The following is a 22725-nucleotide window of genomic DNA, read 5'->3' on the forward strand; positions in this document are numbered from 1 at the left end:
GAGGACTAATGTCCTGACCAAGTACCTCAATTGAAGCGCTGTTATTTCGCACAGTTCTCGTATTGCTTTGTGACTTTTCATCGTGCTTTGCACACGAGCATCACTACCCTGTGTACTAGGGACCTCGGCCAAGGCTGGAATGTTTTCTATTAACTTTATCTTCCCCAACTGCTGAAGTGGGGAAACCTCCTGAAATACCCAAGCTCTGTGTGAACCTTCGAATCCAGCAGGGGTGTGGTGGGGCAGGCAGAAGAGGGTCGCTCAACTGTGCCCTGTACTCAAGCATGGCGGGAGGCTTCCTCCCTGTCTCGGTGCACCTATGCACTGGGCCCAATTAGTCCCCTCACAGAGGAGGAAATTCCAACCATCATGGGCTCTAAACTCCCTGGGTCTTGGGTCAATAATCACAAAGCTATGTAGGTGTCTGGACTTGCAGGCTGTGTGAGTTGAACTGTGTCCCCTCCAAATTCATGTTTTTTGTTTTGGTGACCTTAGTAAACTAACACACAGGCTAAGGGGGCTCTTCATAAGCTTACACTAAACCCCAAACTACAGCAGTATACTCCGTGGACACTATAGGAGGCCCAGCAACCACCAGCAAACCTGGGGTGGAATGAAGGCGGCTCTGGATGTGAGGAGCCGTGTGTTCCCTTCGTTCACTCAAATGGGAGGAGCTCAACAGAGATGATGAACTGTGGGGCTAGGGAGACTCAAGGGGGACAGGAAACAGTGGATCTGGTGAAACTGCATCCACTGGGGCTGCTGGGAACCTGCTGGCTTGCCATGAGGTCAGTGTGAGAGAGGTGGCCTTAGGACCAAGGATGTCAACTCTGTCTTGGCTCCTGTGAGCCCTGGGCCAAGGACTGTGGGCCAGAGGGTTTACTTCATCTTTTCAAGGGAGTCTCCGGTGGCCGATAGCCAGCAGTTAGGATGTGCCATTAAGATCATAAAACTCACTTCTGCATCCACTCAATAAACTTCTTCTTTGTTCTGAGCGCAGGCACTGCATACTTCTCTCCATTCTTAAAATACTTCAGCGTAGGAAACTCTGAGATGTGGAATCTCTCTGCCAGGGCCTTGTTGACAGTGGCATCGACAGCTGCAAGGACACCAGAGCTCTGGGATGGGGGAAAGGCCAACCATGCATTACAGCCTCAGACGTGGTGCTGCTGGAGAGAGGAGCCCAGATGCTGGCCCCACACCCCTCCTGGTCCTGCCAAAGTCTAACTGGGGTGCCTGGTCCCCAGGAGCCACAGATCCCAGGGAACAGCTGAACACTGGCAGGGGCTGAGAGGAGGTTTTTGAAACTGCCCCACTAACCATGCTGGGCAGACTAGGGCCAGCTCCCAATATCAAAGTCCCAGAGAAAAGATGGAGTAGGCAGAGGTCACCTGGACAGGTAATGGGAACATGGCCCCATGGGCTTTCTGTCCCCCTCCATCCCTGGTGGGGACCCCACATGTCCCAACCAAGATGTGTCTACCGAGGGACATAGAAGCACTGCAGGCCTCCAGGGACTGGGAGAGCTGCTTTCAGGGCACGCAGGGGATGTCGCTGTAATGATTCTATGTGTCAGTGACTCTTCAAAGGGAAAGGGGAGGGGTCAGGGGAAGAAGCTTACTTCTGCTTCTCCATGGAGGACTTCCGCTGCACTCTCAAACTCTGGCTTCATCTTCTTACAGTGTCCACACCCTGCGGGGGGAGAGCAAGAGAAACCATTTCCATGGCGCGAAGACCCTGGTGATGTCCCCTGTGCTGCCTCCCCAAAACAGACTGACCCCGTTCCCAGAATCTGGAGTACGTGAGAGAAAAGAAGACAGATGCCAGCTCAGAGAAAAGAGCTCTTCAGCCTAATCCATTGGGGTGGGCTGGGATGGCAGGGTGCCCAAGAGACAAAAATGAGACAACTATATAACAACACTTGCAACACGAATACAGCCCCGGTGTGCCTGGCACTGATCTGGTGTTTTATATCCTCACGCTGGCCCTACAGGTAGGAACTGACAGGATCTCCATTTTACAGATGGAAAAACTGAGGCACCAAGAGCGTGAGGACTGCCCTTAGCTGCACACACAACCACAGGTAATAGAGCCAGGCTGAAAATCCAAGTAACCCAGCTGGAGGCTACGGCATGGGAAACACATGCCTCCTATTCCCATCGTGTCTGGGTCTGAGTTAAGAATAAGAACTCATAGAAGCAAAAGTGAATTTTTCCCAGGGAAAATTAAGTTCTAGTTGTCCCCACAGGAGAGGGGTTATGATGCAACAGACAAAAAGATTTGACTTCCTGTTTCCAAATGAATAGCATTTTCTTGGGACAAAGACAGCTGTGCCCTTTTCTCACAACCACATGAATGCAGTCGGATGTCATGAAGAGTAACATAGGAAGGAAACAGGCACTATGTGCAGATGACATCAGGGTTGGGGTAAACTCTTCATTTTCATAGAAAGAGTGCTCTCTGGCTTTTGGTGCTGGAGGGGTGACGAGGTGAGACGATCGGGACTGACTCAAGGCCGCAGGCTGCTCTGGAGGGGAACTGACTGCATGGGCACCCCGCATACACCAGGCTCAGCGGATGCCAAGATGTAACTCAGCCTTCTTGGGGTGTGCTACTATGTGGGAGCTGACAGCACAGAAATTCTGACTGTTAGGACAAAGAGAGTCAAGAGGCACAGAAGACAGACTTGTATGATCAGAGACCTCCCACGTCCTTCCAAGAGCCACCTGAGCCACAGAATCAGCCTCCATTGAGCCCTGAGCGGGGATGAAGGTTCTTGTTTCTCCTCCAAGGTCACTGCAACGAGAGTCAGTTTCCCCCTTACTCCTTCCATTCTATTCTTCAGTCCATCCTTGTCCGGCCCCTCCCAGGGACAAGGGGCCTAGAGTACCTACTCCCACTTACTGGTAACATAAAACCTAACAGATCATCAAATTCCCAGACAGTGCCGTCAAGCCCCTCCTCTGGAAAAAGCACTGGGGACTGGACACAGTCAAGAAAACTGACCTGGACAGAATCCAGCCTGGGCAGCAGCTGCAGTTCTTAGCTACACCAATATGTTGGTTCTTCCCAAGGGGGTATGTGGCAGAGTGACACCACAAACTCCTCAGCTTGGAAGTCCACAGGGCCCAGTGGGCAGGAAGGAGAGAGAGCACCAAACACAGGCCCCTTGCATAGGGAGCTCCTTACTCCAGCTGGGCCACAATGCGGAGGAGAGGGGAGGCTCTTCCTTGGGCTCTTCCCGTTTAAAGATAGAGAGGAACATGGTCTTTAGTAGAGAGGGAAATAGCGCTTTCAAGAGATGAACCAGAAAACGCACTTCCTGTCCCCATCCCCTACACCCTGGGGAGCTGAAGGCTTCTTCCTTGGACCCTGCCACATGCTGTACACGCATTACACTGTCATCATGCAGGGTTCCACCTACCAGACTGTGATACCTAAAAGGCAGGGCCTGGGGGTTTTCTACCTTGTACCTCCACAGCAAAAAGGGTCACCGTTTAATAGAAACATAAGTATTTATTGGTTGGCAAGAAAAGAACATACTGAATTAAGTAATTAGTAGAGGGTTTGGGAAGACTTCTGGAGGAGGCAGATGACAGGACCCGCGGAGGGGAGTAGGAGGGGCAGCACCCAGACCCCATTAAGCAGAGCAAGAGCAGCCCAGAGGAACAGGGACGCCCCAGGCCCCACTCAGCAGTGGGAATTCTGCCTTTGAGACCAAGGAGGGGCCACTGTCCTAAGGCTCAGACGCCCTGTCCCAGGACTTGTAGAGGGATCAAGGTCATCGCTATTTTGAATAATAAGAACATTATTTCCCATAAGTGAACTTCTAGTGATATCATAATCCATGTGTCATTTTCTAAACAATCAGTTTACAAAAGGGTCGATAAGGCAAGTTGGTTGTTTGTTTTCCCCACAGAAACCATTTTATACTCAGATTACAAGCAGATTCCCTGGAGTGACGGCAAATGCCCGTGTAACAGGATGTACCTGAAGCACACAGAGTGTTTTCATCTCACTGAATCTGCCCCCAGATGGGAAGGCACAGCCTGCAACCCAGCTGGAGACCCAGAGCCGCCCCTCCTGCCAGGCAACAAGACAAGAGAGAGCTCCATCAGGGCAGAGGGCGGTGGCAGGCCTTGGGGCCACCGCCTCTAACAGAATTTCCTCCCGGCATCCCCCATAAAGACGCCGCTACACCTCCAATTTCATGAATGACTTCCAAGGGATCTCAAATCCCCTCACTGGCTCATAGAACTCAGATCCCAGGTCAAGAGGCCAGGGCAGAAGACTGCCCAAAGCTGAGCCAATCCTTTCCCTAGGGGAGGTCCATGGAAGGACCTGGAGAGCCATTCCACTGGTGTCCTTCCATGCCACTCCATAGGTCAGCAGCAAATGGAACATTCTGTGGAAGGTTCTACTGACTTACCACCAAAAAAAACTAAGATTAAAAAAGTATTTGATTCTAATTAGGATAAGAAGAAAGGAAGAGATCATTTTGGGGGGTTTATGGTCAGGTTGAAATGTTCTACAAATCTTACCCCCTCAGCCCCAGGTCTACCTCCAGGCTGACAGCTCCCTGCACCCTACAGGAGGGGACCACCATTCTCCTGCTCCCAAGCTGACTGGGGTGGAGTTAGGAGGTTTGTACTGCACAGAGACCTTGAGAAAAGAAAGCTCAGAGGCACTGCTGCTGCTGCAGGTCCATCATCCAAGAGCCCAGGCTGCCCTGGAGAAGAAGAGGGTGATCCTGCGGAGTCCTCCCAGCACCACCCCGAGATAGGCTGGCCCAGGGAAAGATGCCCAGCAGGCTTTGGGAGATGTCCCCCAACCACACTCTCTCCTAAATATGATGTGGTGGCGCTACAGTCAGGCCAGTTGTTGGCAGGGCCCATGATCAAGGTGGACAGTAGGTTTGGAGTAAGGATCACGGGAGGAAAGACAAAGGCAGCCATTGCCACTAATGGAAAATGACTGCTTCCAAACGACCCAGTGTATGTGGCAGGACCCCTGAAGATTAGAGAATCCACCTTGCACTGGGGGTAGAGAGTGCTACCTCTGAACCAGGGTCCTGTCCTTTGGTGCCACTGCCCTGCCTGTTTCCATCAGCGACAGCCAGAGAGGGGTGGCCATCAACCCGTGGGGTCTGCCACACACGTGGAGGGAGAGATGGCTGGAGTATGTGCCAGGAAACTCCTAAGACTTACCCAAGTAAGAAAAAGCTATCTTCTGGAGACTTCTACACAGTCTATCTGTGGAGCCCCAAGAGATTCATGGCAGAGTTCAATATGTCTGTTTTACAGAGCCAGAAATCATGGTTCTGGGAGACGAAGTGATAAGTCCACCAGGGCTTCTACCTCTTTATCACAACGCTTTCCCTGACAGATGAGGTCTCTCTGCACTCTTCCGGGTCCACTCCAGTCCCAATGAATGAGTTATTTTTCGTCTAATCACAAAATAGTCCCCCTACCCTCTCTCTTTTAAACTGAGGATTTAACCAAGGGGCAATTTACCACTGAGCCACATTCCTAGACACCAACCCCCCCCACCACCGCTTATTTAAAATTTTGAGACAGGGTCTCGCTAAGTTGCTCAGCGCTTTGTTAAATGGCTGAAAGCTGGCCTTGAACTTGCAATCCTCCTACCTCAGCCTCCCAAGTTAAGAGATTACAGACATGCACCACGTCTCCCAGCATTACAAAATACTTCTTATTTCTTCAAGTATTTCTATGGCATTTAATTTTATGTTGCCTTGAGACTGTTACATTGCTGTGCTCTGATATTTAAGAGCATCCAGGGTACCTTTTCAAAACAGAAATCACTTCAAATGCCCTTGCTTAAAACTTTCCAAGGGCTTCCCATCACAGAGAGATTAAAATTCAAACTCCTTATTGTAGCCACAGCCTTGCATGTTCTGGCTCCTGCATACCCAGGTCCATGCCATACTCCTCGCTGCAGCCTCGGGCCCCCTTCTCCTCCCCTATCACACCCATCTCAGTTCTACCTCAGGACCCTTGAATATGCTTTGCCTCTGCCTGGAACATGGTCTTCCCCCAGTCTATGTTAGGCTCACTCCATATCACTGAGGCTTTTGCTCACTTTTTATTTCCACAGAGACCCTCCCTGACCACCTGACCAGAAGGAGCCTCACCCTTCAGCTCTCTTCCACTACCCAGCTTTATTTCCTTAACAGTACTCAAAATAGCTGGAGCAGCCAGACTTGTGTCCGGTCTGTCCCTCAGCTGGAATGTCTAGCTGATAGTGACAGATGACGGTGCTCTGCACACTTTCTGAATTAACCTCAGGATGGTACGGTTCAGGTTTACACCTATGCACACAACTGCTATGGTTAGGGAAAGCATCCTCTAAAGGCCCAAGTGTTAAAGGCTTGGTTTCCAGTCCATGTGCTGCTGGGAGGTGGGAGAACCTTTAAGAGGTGGGGCCCAATAGGAGGAAGCTAGGTCCCTGGGAGCGTGTCCTTGAAGGGGATCCTGAGACCCCAGCTCCTCCTTTCCTTCACTTCCCAGTGCCGTGAGGTGAGTAACCTCCTCCACCACGTGCTCCAGCCTCGATGTACTGAAACCACAGGCCCCAAAGCAATGGCGCCCATGGACCGTGGGAAAAATCCCTCTGAAACTGTGAACCAAAATAAACCTCCTGCTTTGGGGTTATCTCAGGTATTTTGTCACAGTGATTAAAAACAAACACAAAAGGCTTAACTTACTGATTTCTGGGCAAGGGTCAGGACTTGCACTCAGATGATTGCTGATTTGACTAAGCACCTCTGCTTGGCATAGCTGGCGATCCAGTTAGTCACCGCACATGCCCGCCCTCCTCCCCACTACCGTCTGTGTGCTTCCCTCGCTCCTCACTAGAAATGTCTTCAGAAATCAACATCTATTGGTGTTGTTCTAGCATTTCCCATACATACCCTAGAGCTCTCTTGATATTGTTTGATTTTCAGTTCTAGCATCAATTCCTTCTGCCCCGAACAAGACACTAAGGATAAGCAATAAACGTCTGAAAACAGAGTTTACAATGAGACTGGCCAGGCCCAGAGGAGGAGAAAGGCCTGGCTGAGCAAAGGTCTCCCTCCCTGACACCTGCCTGTCCTGGAGAGCCGGGGTGACAAATGATGTCTGCCTTGACCTGAGCCCCAGCCTCCTGGGCCTGGCCTTCGGCATGTTCCTGGCTGTGTGGGCTGCAGGGTAACCAGCGGAGGAGGGTGAGACGTGGGAAGCAGAGCTCTGGCCTGCTGCATTTAGTGTTCTCATTGTGATTTGACAGGCCATTAAGTTTTACTGCCAAACTTCCTCGTTGGGTTTTTACCATCTGTGTGAGTGCACTTGTTCACAGTTTCGTGATCTGGCATGGAGGTCTGCACATCAACTCCTCGATCACACTCTCTTTGGGCTGTGGAAATGTTGGTCTCCTGTCAATCCTAAGCCCTCAGATTCCTCTTCATTTCATTAAATGCAATTGCATTTATGATTTTATTACAGATCAGCTATGGCACTTCCCTCAAAACTAGAATTACAATTTTCCAGGGGACCACATTAATCTGTAAAGATCCCTAGTAGCCAGTTCCCTGGGAAGTACCTGGGTTTTAGGTGAGCCTGGCTCCTGCCTTACTGGACCTTGTCTTGGATGGACCAGAAAGAATAGGTTTCCTACAAATACTGTTAGACTCACTGATGCTTGACCACTATGAGGGGCCTCACAGAGACCCTGGGGGTTCTTCCAAGGTTCTTTCTTGCTGTCTAGGCACTAAAGCTGACTCACTGACACAGACATCCCAGGCAGATTCACATACTGATGAACACCTCTGTGCAAACCAGCCCTTCTTCTTGCACAGTGGATCCCCCTGCCCTTATGGAGTGCAAAACGTGGAAAGTATTTAAATTCTTATTTCCAGGCTCCCATCCTAAAGAAATAATCTGACATATGGACAAACACTTATGCATGAAAATGTTCTCTGCAACATGATTTATAATGTGAAATTCAGTGAACTACTCAAACCCTCGACATCATGGTGCTGGTTGAGCAATTTATGGCATCATTATGTGATGGAATATTATATGGCCACCAAAAGCATGTACAAAAAGGTGTTTTTAATAACATAAGGAAATAAATATAAGATAACAATACAGGGAAAGTGTAAAGAAAAAAGATGCATGAGTAAAAGACTACACTCACATGAAAACATCTTTAAGGCCTAGTGATAAGTGAAAAAAAAAATCAGAATCACAGAAAAATAAACAGAGAATAATTATATTCCTTTTTTTGTTTTTTTTGTTAGGACAAAAATCCTGTGTTTCAGGTAGAAGTACTGTGGAAGGTGAAAGAAGGCCATGCCAATTTTAGTAATGCCTAATCCCAGGAAAACAGGGGGTGGTTTTCCACTGATTGCACTGGATTCTCATGTACCTCCTGAACCTGGCCCTGCCAGCAACAAGGAAGCTGTTAATATTATTCTTAAATTATTTGGACAATTAGAAAAGCAAAAGTGATAGCATGAAGGTGTTTATAACGTGACAGTTACACAAACGTATACACATGTTCACAAAAAGGTCAATTTTATTGGACATTAATTTTTGAAAGTTAAAAACAGGGGAAAATATTAGAAAAAAAGACTTGTAGGAATGATGGCTTAAAAATGAAGTGGCTATCTCTGGATAATGGGATTAGAGGTAGTTTTATTTCCTTCATCATTTATATTACTCTGTGCCTTTTTTAATTTCTACAAAGATCATATATCACTTTGAGAATCAGATAAAAATAAAGATTAAAAAAAATACCATAAGAGAAAGAAATCTGGAGCCTGACAGGGACCTGCCACCAGACACAGACCAGCTCCGGGAAGGCAGGCAGGCACAGAGGCTTCTTGCACACACCTGCTGGAGGTGAGCTGGGGCAAAGAAAGCATCTCTTCTCAGGCCTGTTGCCCAGGACAAGGGGCAAATGGAGCAGGAGGCGGGTGGGGGCAGAGTGCGTGCCTCCAGTTATCTCCTGCAGCACAGGGCGGAGGACAGGCAGGTGACTCTGGCTCGCTAGCAGATTCTTCTTAGGCCTCCACACCTGCGTGGGTGTTGGTGGGCCTGGTGGAGGGACGAAGCTGCTTTTCAGGGATGCCCTTGGCTCCTTTCAACCCACTCCAGTGATTCTGACCAAGCTGCCACAACCACTGCACCACGTCTTTCCCCAGAAGTGACATGGAAAAGGACAGAAAACAAACAGCAAGAGAAGAGGAGTAACAGTGGACAATTTGACTTCTCAAACAAAATACCACACAAAGAAAAAAAGGTCCCAGGGAATGGCAGCAACCATTGCTGCCCTTTGCAGACCCCACCTTTGTTCTCTGTGTGATGGGAGAACTGAGCCTGGAGCTGCAGACTCCCGTGTCCCATGTGCACCAAGGGCCAGAGGGTGGCCAGGTATGAAGCCTCCCAGACAAAGGAGGGGGGCTGAGCCAGAGGGAGGCTGCTCTAGGGCTGCAGGAGAGGGCTCTGTCACACACAGCACTGTGTATGTGGACATACCCCTCCAGCCTGGCTCCTGGAGGGCCCCTGGGACAAACCTAGTATCTTAATGTGAGCCGGGGCAGGCTGGAGCTAGCCCATGTGGAGGGTCTAGCCTAGTGCTAACCTATGCTTATTATTCACTGATGACCCAGGAGTCCGGTGCACTGAAGAATGCACGTGGGCTTTCAACAGATTCACTGAGAGGGAGAGGGAAGGAAGATGAGGAGGCCACAGAGAAGCTGAGCAGGGGAGTGAATGGCAAGAAAGCTGGGGAGAGGGTAAAGGAGCTGGGGGCCAGTAGAAGTCTCAAGATGGGTCCAGCTTCAGCATAGTGAGGATATACAGCCAGGTCCTACGTGCTTCTGCCGAGGACCCAGGAATGTGCTCCACAGGCGTCCCGTGAAAGTTCTAGGCAGAGAAGCAAGTGATTTGCCTCTGGAACCTTCAGTCGCCAGGGGAGCACCCACCTTGGGCAGGCCCACCTGGGTCAGGAGAAAAGCGGAAGACCCTCTCTCTCCAGGCTTTGCAAATTAGGACCCGTAAAGAAACTAAGTGACTGAGCACTTACTACACAAACACAGAGACAACACTGCAAAGACGGTCTGTGGGTTCTCTCTGGAAGTACCAGGAATCATTTTAATTTTCTTCTCCATACTTTCCTGTTACCCCTTCACAAATGTACATCCGTTACATTTAGAATTAGCTAACTGTCATAAAAATAAATTCCGCTGTTTATATTGAGCCCCACGATTTCAGTCTGTTGGGGTGTTTCTTTCTGCAACTGTTTGGTATTTTACCTGGCTATCCTTTTTCCAACTCCAACCCTTGCAAATCTGAAAGTATGCCATGTTTCTTACAGCTTCAACAAAGCTGCTATCTGAAAACAAAAAGCACTCTCTCTAGCCAGGTCCAGGCCAGGTTCAAGGGCACAGAGGGATGCTCCCCCATAGTGGCACCATCCTGCCTGATTCTCTTCTTTGCTCAGCAAAACAGCAACTCACTCTGGCAAATGTCTTAAGCAAGGTCTGCCAGCTTATTCCAATCACCCTGTTCCGCACACCCAACAGTCCTAAGTAGAATGTAATGGTCTGCTCCGTAACAGATCCCAGCCTATTTTCCTAAATCTCCGCAACAGTCTGTTCCCAAACTATTCCCTATTTGACCTGGGATGGACTGACAACTATAATACTGTGATTTGCAGAAGTCATCTTTTCTGGACTTGGGAAGCCTGGGATGGCATCGTGGGTTTCTGACCTCCTGACACTTGCCCTGGTTTCCTGATCACTGTGGGCTTTTTGGAACATTTCTGCACCAGGTGTAAAGTCCAGCAACAGAGAGCTCTGCTCTCAGCTCTCCATCCTGAACTCTGAATCCCCTTTAAACCAGGTCAAAGAACATGCTTCCAGATAAGGAGGTGAGCACAGAGAGAAGAGCGTTCAGTGCACAGCCACTGCCATCTGATGCAATGTCATCAGGACATCAACCTCAGCCTTGGCCAGATCCCTCTTCACTCCAGGTGAAGCAGAAGTAAACTCACACACACAGAGCCATGAATGGCCAGCGGACAGTAGACTCACTTGCTTCAGACAGAGAGAGGATGGGGGTGAACTTGTCCCAGGGGACAAGTGAAAACAGCCAGCCAGTATCTGCCTTTATAGCAGGGACAGGGAGACAAGTAGAGTGACTGTGGATTCAACATCAACATCATAGCTTCCTGCAAGGCCTTCTTTCCTCAGCAGCAGCTCTGAGAGTGGCCAGCAGAGCACAAGTGAGCCAGGGAGGCCACGGCAGCGCAGCCCAGCTGTCCAACAGTGGCAGTCTTCCAGGCACCTCTAACCTTGGGGACGACCTCACAAGGCCACAGCAGATCTGGGAGTGACACATTCCAAAGCCTGTTATTGCCTTTAATCAGGAGGGTCCCAAACTGGAGATATCTTTGAAACTTACTTTTTTGAGCTTTTTTCATCTCTTTTCTAGAAACTCAGAAGAACCATAGGAAACACTTTTCCTTTAGATTCTCTTAAGAAGTGAGCACTTCTTAATGAGGAACTAGGGAAGTCGAGAGTAATAGTATGTTTATGGACAATTCCCGGATGAACCAAACGCATGTGATGCTACGGGGAAGGGGAGAGTGAGCAGGAGCCTGGGGTCAGGACTTGACCCTGCTCCTCCCAGGTCTCTGTGGCCCCTGAAGTCTGAAGTACAGTACTCAGGAGCAGTGGACAAGCTGATATTTCTCTGTGTGACAGTCTCCCAATCTACAAAATGGGACTAATCATACTCACTCTGTGGCACCGTGGGTAAGGTGAAACATGACCTTTCTGGAAGCCACTCTGTCATCATCAATGTGACAACACACAAGTATTAGCATGAGGATCCAATGACATTACAACTATGACACTGATCCATGAAACTTGTAATTCATGTTTGTTTGTTTTGTTCTCCTCCATAATCTCTTACTCACCATCACTGGGCCAAAAAGCTGGCTGGAGGCTACAAGAGAACACACCCCACATGCAGGCCCTGTCCCAGGCTGTGCTGATAGGGCAGCCCAGCTTCTCACCCATGAGGGGCCAGCTCCATCCCTGGGGTGCCATCCCCTTGCGCTCATATGATCCTTGCTCACCCTTCCAGGAGTGGCCTTCCTCCTCTTGGAAATCAGTTTTCCATTCTCCATAGGTGTGGGGAGGACACTGGCCCAGAAAGATCCTGAGCTGCAGGACTTCCAGCCATTATTGCAAGTACCTGCTAACAGTGCCGACATACCTACTAACAGGCTGAGACGGAAACCAGGTGAAGCAAAAAGAAGGCAGTCTAGAGTTGGGCGATCGGAGGCTCTAGCTGGCCTCGTGATGCCTGCTCAGCTACCCGGCAAGCACAGGCCCTCTCTGTGCCTTGGTTCCCCAGCCCAGGTATGAGGAGGGTCGGCTACTGCTCTAGGTAGACTCTTAAGACCACTTCCCATCCTGACTCCTCCATTTTATGCTGGTGTAGAGGAAGCCCAGGCCTGCAGGTGGTGGAGCCTCACTGAGCTCTAGCTCAGGGACACCTGTGGCCTGATCAGGACTTCTGTACGGTTCTGACGATAATGCAGGGCGGGGATCCTGCCTGTCTCCATTGCATCCCCAGCTTAGCACTGCTCCTGGCATCCAACAGTAAGTGCCCGCTGGACCTGGGTCCCAAAGCAGCATGCCCATGCTACTCTGCAGGGTGGAGGGGGCAGAGGGGAGAGCAGAGTTCCACTCACATGGGGCGTGGAACATGACGAGGACAGAGGAGTGTTCCTTCACAAACTGGTCAAAGTCTTCATCGGTCAGGTGATAAACGGAGCCGCCCTCATCTGCCCAGGGAGTCTCGGGGACCTGGGGCTGTGGCGGGTGCGGACTGGAAGACCAAAAACAGGCAGAGCTCAGAGCAAGCCCGGGGCCTGAGAAGCCCTTACAAAATCCAGCCCTCTGGACACAAAGCTCCCACTGGGTTGGCATGTCCCATGCCAGGGGCTTGGGCTTTAACATGCCAGAAACTGGCCTGGTGGAGGAGTCATGGAATGAGTGGCATGGCCTGCCCACCTCCAACTTCCCTTGAGAGTCCCAGAGAGGTACTTAGCTCATACCCTGGTACAAATAGTGGCTTTCAGCTATCGCTCTGCAGGCAGTTCAGGAAATCTCACTTCCTCCCAGGAAGTGGGGGGCTTGTTAGCTTTCTCAAGCTATTGCAAAATATCAGCAAACTGGCCAAAATAAACATCAACAGTGGAGAGTGTGACCTTTGGAAAAGCTCCCTGTTGTGCTCAGTACTCCCCGCAGGGTGGGGGTGGAGGGTGGACAGGGGAGATGGAGGGAGGTGGCTGTGTGCAGTGGTTGAGGAGGAAGGAAAGTGGCCAGGTGTATGAGAAAGACTAAATCCAGGTTGGGAGAAGAAGCTGCTATGGGGGTGCAGGGGTGACCACTGACCAGCCTGAGGGAGAGAAGGTTGGGGTATCCTAACTGTGACAGTGTCCACACCACCTCCCTAATCCTTCCAGAGGCCAAGAACAAACTTATGCAGTTCTCCCAGAGCCCAAATCAATGCCACCACTCATTAGCTGCAAAACCTTGGGCCGCTGCCTGACCTGTCAGGTGCCCATCCCCATAGTATGTAACTACACGCTGATATCTGCAAGGGAAAAGGCTCCCAGTGCCCTCCCTTGCTTGGGATCCCTGCTGCTTTACTGCCACAAGAACCTTTGCCAAAAAAGCACCTTAAGTGCAGTTTTGAAAAAACCCTTTAGTATGACAAATGTGAAAAGACAACCACTGTTTCCTGCCCATGAGGGCTGATGGTAGGAAACATTTTAAAGTTCCAGCGCTCAGGGCTGGAGAATTCATCAAAGAGAGCAGCAGGGCTCACACAACGGAGCCTGTCAACACCCCACGCCCCCACAGCAAAGCCTGGGTTTGGATGTTACCTTCGGAAGCCCACACTGGTGCTTCTGACTGGGTCCTACCGGCAGCCCCAGCCTCCCCGGTCCCAAGAGATGGAAAGTGGCAGGAAGATGGCAAACCATCTCAGGCCACGCATATCCAATGTCAGATGGAACTGGTGGCAAAAATCAAGCTTCAGAATGAGTCACCAGCCAGACAATGGTCCCAGACCACACCATGGAATCCAGCTTCTTACTCCTGGATTCAAACCACGAACCCCCCAACCACCAATTCCACTAGGGAACTCATCTTCAAGAACACCTGCACACACACAAACTTACGTGAATTGGAAGGTATTTACCACAGATTATATGACATGGCAGAGACTGGATACAATCCATTATTCACAGGTAGGGAGGGGACAGGTAGGGTAAACTGAGGTCCCACCAAACAGTGGAGGGCTGAGTACTGAAGGAAGAACCAGGACTCACTCTGTATAATGACATGGACAGACTGCTGGACGTGGACAGAATGGTCTATGATTTATTAACTCACATAAAAACGGGAAGACAAAATAAACTCACTCATATTTGCTTGCTTCTGCATAAGGACTTTCAGAACAGACAAGAAATGAGTTGAAGTTGTTACCTCTAGGGGGTGGGAGGAGAATACAACAGAGAAAATGGGTGGAAGAGAGGCTTTTTGATGTATACTTTGTAAGTATCTTTAAAAAGCTTTTTTATGATGTTAATGTAATCTATCCAAAAATCAAAATAAATTTTTTTAAAAATCCAGCAAGAGAATAAATACAAGATGGAGAAGCTGTGACTTGGTCGGGTCACACATGTATGAAAGAGCCTAAGATATATGTGGTTAAACACGGAGGAGAATGTACCCCCAAACCACCAAAGTGACAGTATAGTTGTTGTTTTTTAAAAACATGAATCCTCTGGAGTACAAAATACAAAGCAGAAAAGGGCAAAAGATACCAATATTAGAAGCTAGGAAATCAACTTCACAAACGGGAGGCAGAAAAGTGAGGTACTGGGTGGGGAGAGCGAGGACAGGGCCCAAGGCAGGGCCTGAGGACCACAGTGATGCACAAAGATGAGGGCCCCCAAGGACCCAGAGGCACCAGGCTCAAAGCAGAGCTGCAGCCCCCTCTGAAAACAGATGTCACTAAACTTGGAGCAGCCGGACCCCCAGGTCCTGGGAAGCACCTCACTCCCACCCAACAGATGACCAGAAGTTTGCTGTCCATGGAGCCTGCAGGGTGGGTGGAGGTAAGAAAATGTGCTGGAAAGAGCAAGTGAACAAAGATCTGAGCCCAGAGCACTGAGTCTGCCCTTCACCGTGGGCCTCCCCAGAGGCCCTTTACTTTTTGAATCCAACACACAGTAGATGCCCAATAAATACTTGAGAGAAAAGTGGTTAAAGGAATGGGGGATGTTTAATTTGGAAAACATGAGAGAACACATTGGCTATCTTCAACCATTTCACACTGCCTTCAAGAGAAATTCTGGTTTTCTATGGCCCCAAATTGGAGCATCAACACCAACAAGCGGATGCACCAGAGAAGGAAACATCAGCTCAGCATAAGCTAAGATCCACTCAGCAGAACATCAGAGGAGAGAGGGACAGAGAGCAGAGTGGGATTGACAAGACCTGGTTGGGTCTGACTTCCTCTGCTCACTAGCTCCAGGAGTTCAGGCAAGCAAACTGGACTTAAAATGTCTGTAGGACGGTGTGTGTGTGTGTGTGATCCTTCCTTCATTTGCCTCTCAGGTAAGGCAGAGAATGCATGCAAGCTGCTTTGTAAATCTGAAAATGCTACCCAAGTGTTCCTAGATGTCACACATGACCTTATCCATAAGAATCGTCCAATATGGATGCAACCTTAACACAAGGCAAAGGGGACGGAGGAGATGAAAGCATTCAGAGGGCACTGCTTGGGCATTTCATGTCTTCTCCAAGCCCTTCCAGGCCTCTGACTGCTGTCACATGCTCTGTGGTTTGGGGAGGGCAGCTGTCTCAGGCTCTCTAGCACTGAGGACCACACACCAGTTCCTCATCTCAGGGAGGTACGCGTACATAGATGGGAAGATTTGACTAGGAACACTGTAAAGCAAGAATACTTCATGTCCATTAAGCTCTGGTTGGCTTAAGAATACACAGCAGAAACGTGGCTAGGCCAAAGCACGTAGCCGCTCCTGTGTCCCCTACCTGCCTTCCTAGTCCAACCCCAAACAGGGACAACTGCCACGGTCAGGGTGTTTGCTCCAGGACCTCACGTACTGGGGCATCAGGACTGACTCCTGACCTGCATCTCTCCATGCCACCCACCACATTACCTGGTAGAGAGAAGAATGTAGGTTCTTCTCTCCTGGGCTTTTATTAAGTCATTTGGAAAGTGAGCCAGGCTGGATTCACCTTTGGCCTTCTGTGCGTGGCCTCATACGCCCTGAGTGGCTAAAGGCCAACAGAGAGGCCCAGGGAAGGTGAGATCATTACCACCTGCCAGGACTGTGAGGGGAATCTGATAAAGACTTAAAATGAATGGGACAGGGAAAACCCACACATACAGCTGGGTATACGTGGAGGAAAAACCCAGAAGGAAATTCACCAAGATATTACATTGCTTTGGGTAATGGGGCAGGAGATATTTTTTTTTTCTCTTGGTTACACTCTACTTTAGAGATTTTCTATAATAAACTTGAAATATCCTTAAAATTAGAAAAGACTTTAAAATCAAGCCTGTGAGTAGCACAGTGACATCACCAACTCCTGCTGGGGCACGAGGGCAGGCAGCTCTCAGGATGCCCCATTAGGCGGCAGGCTGCAGTCGACCTTCAGCATGGCTGACCTACATGTGTGCCTCAACACAGTATTTGTGGGTGGCCAGGAGGGGCTATAGGGACCCCACATACCGTATCCCCTCCTTCCCTGAAGGTATCCACATCTCTCCCCCTCAGACTATGGATGAACCTGAGGTAAGGAACAGGGGCTCCTTCCCACTAGAGAGGAAAGGGAGGAGGGAAGTGGGAGGTAGGAGGTGGAGAGGGGCTGGTCCAGGCAGGTGGCCCTGGGTTCAGGAAGGCCAGAGCAAGGTCTGTGGGGAGCCGGGTGGGGGTACAGCGAGGAGAGAGTGGGAGGACAGGGTGGCATGCTCCAGTTGGGAGGTCATAACCTGTCTCAGAAACTCCACTGATGTGCTCCCCTTGTCTGGGGCTAGCAGGCGATTCTGAACACTTTAAAAAAAGAAACAGAAAACCAGACCTTATCCTTCCAAAGATATGAGGGTGCTTTGAAACCAGGAAAGGTTAGAGAAGGAGGAGGGAAGCAGACAGATTTTTATGCTCTGGTGACAAATGAGATTGCTATTTGTTGAAACCTTCTCCCAAAGCAGAGTGAGATATGTCTGGCTGGAGGAGAGGACATGCTTATTATCAAATGAAAAAGGAAAATAGGAAAGCGAAGGCCAGATTGAGACAATGAATACATGATAATGGGGAGCAGCCTTCTCAGGCAGAGGCTGAAAATAAGGTAGCCGATGGGGACAGAGATGTGAAAATCCTTCGGAGAAATAAAAAACGCTATGCAAACGTGGGACTGCAAGGATGCGTCATCCTCCAGGCCCTGGGGAATGGGGAGAGCAGCAGACAGAGGTTTTCAACCTTTAGGTATCCAACAGTTGTTTCCAATGGGGCTTTTAGAAAATTTTTTTAATACAAAATCCAACCTTTTTACCATTGTGAAAATACATATGTTGAACTCCCTATCTTTCGCTAACTAATTATTTGACTCTGGGATTTGCACAGTAGGTCCCCAAAGTAAGGGTGTCAATAAGCACCCACGTACTAGCAACTGGGGAAGGCAGGGGACTCGGGACAGAACTCAGTGGAGGCTGAGCTGGATGGTGGAGAGCCACCTCCATGGGGAGTGGGATCAGCTCTAGGACCTCAGGCAAGCTGCTCTCCCACAGTTCCTCAGTGCCTCAGGGACCTCAATGCAAACTGAAGTACAGAGGTCTCTAAGACCTGCCTCAGCACCTGGCTGTGAGGTTTAAACAAGTGCTTAGAATAGTGTCAGCCACAAACTGGAGCACTCAAAACATTAGCTGTTATGATAGGTGAGAACAATCAAAGGGGTGATCAGGACGCAGGACGATGGGGCTCCAGGTGAGGGCTGGTGCCAATGAGTGGTGGGATCTGGTATTCAGTGGTTACATTCTAAACCAGGGAGGGCACACCGCAGCAAAGCAGGGTCTGGAGGGGTGGGGGGCCGAAGGCAAAAGGTAAAGTCTGAGGCCCTGAGAATATTTCTTAATAGCGTCATAGTATTTAATACACTGTTGTGTTTGAAATAAATGTTCAAGTGAGAATTCTATTTTCAGAGAGACCATTAGTGGAACTTTTCTCAAATCTGATATCCTGGGGGAGAAATGCCTCTATCCATCAGATAGTGTGTGGCAGGGAACAGATTCAATTTGAAATGTGGAGCCGGGCATAATGGCACACACCTGCAATCCCAGCAGCTCAGGAGGCTGAGGCAGGAGAAGCAAAAGTTCAAAGCCCAAAGTTCAAAGCCCAAAGTTCAGCAACTTAGTGAAGCCTTAACTCCCTCCTCCTGTTTGTTGCCCTAAGCATCTTAGCAAGACCCTGTCTTGAAATTTAAAAAATAAATAAAATAAAAAAGGCTGGGGATGTGGCTCAGTGGTTCAATCTCCAGTACAAAAACAAACAAACAAACAAAAAAGTGATAAGACTTCAGAAAGCCCTTGACTAATCTAAGAGCACTGACAGGTTTAGATGGCCCCATCCCAACTCCTGGTCATACAGAAGAGGGAGAGGGGAGACATATTCTGACCAGCATCTGATCATCACAGGCCCAAGGCATTCCAAATCCTCACAACTCCTGCAGTCCAAACCCTTCTGATCCACCCCTGAGAGTCTGGAGCTGTGGCCACCTGCGCAGGCAGCACGATGAATCTCCTTCCCTTCCTCACTCTCTTCCCACAGAGCCCTGTGACTGAGAAGCCACCCTCAGGCCCCCTCCCTCTGGCTGCACACCCTCTGACCCGAATGCCTGACTTACTTCTTCAGCCACTCCACGATGTCCTCAGCTGTGGACCCGTAGTTGTCATACTGGAACAGAAAACGGCCTTTCCTGAGAAACATGGAGAAACAGCATGGCTCAGCCAGGGACGTCAACGCCATCAGGGAGGGGGCAAGCTCCAGAAGGGAAGCAGGGGACTTACTCGAAATAGCAGATGGTGGGGTAGCCACGCACGTTGTACTCCTCCTTGATGTTTTCAAACTCAGAGGGGTAGACATTCATCCCGGCCAGCACCTGGAGGGAAGGCAGAGGAACTAGCCCACCCTCTGCACGCTCGTCCTGTCTGTGCCTAAACACACACTGTGTGTATGTGTCCATTCCATAAGAGAGCTGGGACAAAGTCTCTCAGACTGAAGAACAACCAGGGCCACTAGAGACCCAGGCTGGCTAGCCATCTGGGACTAACAATGGAGAGCCCTGGAAGAGTCAGACTTCTGTGTCCAAGTGCTGCACTCCATACAGCTGCTCCTTCATGCCTGCCCTGTAGGGTGGCCATGCTTGAGGAAAAAGCAAAGTCCTGAGAGCCTAGGAAGAAACCTGGCCTTGCTACCGAGTTCAAGCAGGACCTGGAATGGGGCTATGCCACCCAAATGCATTGTATGTCTTTCTGTCTGCCCTTGTCAACTCAGGCTGTGCCCTTCTCCTAGGTTACGGATTAAGTGGCTTTCAGACACCACTGAGCTCAGTACAAGGCCCTCAGATACTTCTTGCATACCTCAAGGCCGTCCTCAGTCTTTCCATCTACACTTGACACATGACGTTCTCGGAACTCATGGCTCAGATGTGGTCAAGGAGACTGGGTGGTTCTCAGGTACAACATGAGAAACAAGGTATCTGTGTCTACCTCTCCTTCCTTCAGACTTTGCCATGTCTCCCTAACTCCCTCTTCCTGTTTGTGACGGTCACCCTCATCTTGGCTGACCATAACCACAGAAGCCAACAAGTTCTGGTTCCAGGGATCCACCTGGCCAACACCCCAGAATTGGAAAGAGTAGCTTTTAGTAGCTATGCTACTGACATGGGGCTAAGTACTAAGAACAACCCAGAATACAACATCCCCTGAGATTCCTCCCTTCCTGCAACAGGTACCTTCTTCTCTAGGGCTGGGTGAGGCAGCAGGACTTGGGAATCTCTTCTTATAAGGGAACATCCCTAGCATGGACAGACAGGGGAGAACTGTCCACAGAGCAGGGTGGCAGAGAGGCAAGGGGAAAGGAAGTTCCTCAGGGCCAACAGCAGTTACGGCATAAGAGAAGCAGCCCATGAAGCTCAATCTCACCATTTCTAATACATAAGGACACACAGGAAGAGAAAGGAACAACTGGTTTCAGTGGACAATGCACCAGAAGACAAGACCTGGGCAAATCACCCTGGGCAAGTTTCCTTGTCTGGAATATGTGGGTAATGATATAGTCACAGGGCTTGTAAGAGAATGGAATGAGATAACCCGTGTCAACAGCTTTAGCACAGAACTAGTGTTCAGTGACCATCAAGGTTCTTACTTCCTATAAATTTTCCTGGTGACGGAGACTACATGTGCCTCTGGTCTCTCTATCCCCAGAGGCATATTGATGTGTCTTTCCATCTGTTTCAAGTACCTAACACAATGCCTGGCATACAGCAGGCACATAATAAATGCTTGCTAAATCACTGATTTGTTTTTTCCCCAGGCCGTTTTGGGATGCTGCAAAGAATAGAGAACAAACCTAAAACAGAACTTACTAGAAGCCCTGGAGCCCTCTAAAAGCCATCCTGCTCATTTCCCGATTGATTCAGCCTGTTCCAGTAATATTCGTCTACTTTAAAGTTCTTTTTTTCTGTCTAATTGATCTCCCTTGCGTCAGTGCACATTCACTATAAGATTAATCGTACACGTCCTCCTCTTTCATTACATCAGTTCCCTGCACAAAAACCTCCCAATCCCATTGAATATAGGCTAAAATCCAACTCCATACTCAGCCCATATGGTCCCAATCTCATTTTTGAATCCTTTTTTACAAAACTCTTCTTTGTATACCTGCTAGGGTCTCAATTTTTTATTTACCTGGGTAGAAGACAGCTCGAGATTTCTGCACAGAAAGGAAATTGGACCTCTGCCTTTTCAGGCCCTGTGGAGCTCAGCAGCAGCTGAGAGCAGGGGCTTAGTGCTCAGGACTCCTGGGCTGGAGTCCTGACTCCCCACTTGGCAGACTCATCTCCTCCTTGGACAAGTCACAGTGCCTCTTTGCCCCATCTGCAGCCACCATGTGCTTGTGGAGAAGATTAACTGAGATAATGTGAATAAACAAATAAAGCATCTTTTTTTTTTTTTTTGCTTGTGTGTGTACGTGTGTGTGTGTGTGTACGTGTGTGTGTGTGTGTGTAATTAAAGACTGAACCCAGGGCCTTGTATATGCCAGGCCACTGCTGAGTAACACCCTGGCCCACAAGCAAAGCATCTTTAACACTCCAGATGAATTAGTGATTTTTATTACTACTACTAAGAGCCTCTGTGGTTCTTCTCCTAGTTCCAGAACACACACGGTTCTTGCCTGGCCCCCATTCTGTGCTTTCTGGTCCCATTCCTAAGGATGCCTATTCCTAGCACTTGGATGCCACTCAAGACTCATCCATCCCTTTCAGCAAATCAAATCTCACCTCCCTGGGAAGCCTTTCCAAATCACCATTGCTTGGGGTGACTCTTTTTTTTTTAACATTTATGTTTTAGTTTTCGGCGGACACAGCATCTTTGTTTGTATGTGGTGCTGAGGATCGAACCCGGGCCGCACGCATGCCAGGCAAGCGTGCTACCGCTTGAGCCACATCCCCAGCCCTGGGGTGACTCTTAATTCTCTTGAGTTTCTGTAGGACTTCTGGGTGACTTTGGAGGCACTGGTTAGTTAATGAGATACACATTTTTTGAACAATTATGCATACTTTTTGGAGTTGGAGTTTTTGAAGCCATGTGAAGCAAAATACCTGGTCTTTGGTCTAAGGCAAATTTAAGGTCACGGTTGTGACACATGCCAACACACATGTGTGGGGTTGTACAGCTGGCACACCTGACGTGTTCTTTTTTACTTTCAGCCCTCAGCCAGGATGAATCATGGAAGCTACATGATGCAGGGAGCATGTGAGCTTTTCCCAAGGGAAAACGGAGGCAAGACAGCGTGGCCCAAAACATGGAGAACATTTCCACCTAACTGAACTGTGGGATACACAGAAAGGAGAAGGACAGAAGGCTGAGCAAGTTAGCTGGGGGCAGGGGGCATTATTCTGGAAAAGGCTTTAGCTGCCTATGAAATTGGGATTCTATTCAGGAGTTGATGGAGTGCTACTAAGGTCTAAGTAGTGCAGCTTTTATTAACCCGGCTGCTTTTATTTAAGTCATTGTCCTTCTGTATATGGGTGGGGCACGGTTCCACCCCTTCCCCAAATGTCACGAGCCACCTGTGAAACGTGCAAATTAAGATACAAATAAATTCATTACTTGTAAAAAAAAAAAATGTGAACAGCCGAGATCAGCATGGAAGCCCACTGAGTAGGAGAGTCTGGTGTCTGAGAACTTGTACAGTGGCAAGCCTGCTGTAGGATGGCCCAAATACATGTGAACTCCCACCCAGCTCTGCCAAAGGTCTGGCATAGCACCTGAGATGGGTGTGGCCTGCCAAGATGCCAATCAACCTGTTGACTACGAGACATCATGA

The 22725-nt window shown here is 49.3% G+C and overlaps 1 protein-coding gene across 3 annotated transcripts in view; it reads right to left on the reverse strand.

Moving 5' to 3' along the window:
• Pdia5 (protein disulfide isomerase family A member 5) overlaps positions 1-22725 on the reverse strand; it is a 90519-nt gene that overhangs the window by 14838 nt on the left and 52956 nt on the right. For all 3 annotated transcript variants that reach the window (XM_015486860.2, XM_015486861.2, XM_015486862.2), the window contains exons 9-13: positions 19182-19273; positions 19019-19090; positions 12769-12905; positions 1622-1692; positions 958-1118 (exon numbers count right to left, since the gene is read on the reverse strand). In XM_015486860.2, the coding sequence (XP_015342346.1) occupies positions 958-1118; positions 1622-1692; positions 12769-12905; positions 19019-19090; positions 19182-19273 (533 nt within the window). The remainder of the gene's footprint in view (positions 1-957; positions 1119-1621; positions 1693-12768; positions 12906-19018; positions 19091-19181; positions 19274-22725) is intronic.

This window comes from Marmota marmota, unplaced genomic scaffold (assembly GCF_001458135.2).
Source record: "Marmota marmota marmota unplaced genomic scaffold, marMar, whole genome shotgun sequence".
Classification (NCBI taxonomy): Eukaryota; Metazoa; Chordata; class Mammalia; order Rodentia; family Sciuridae; genus Marmota; species Marmota marmota.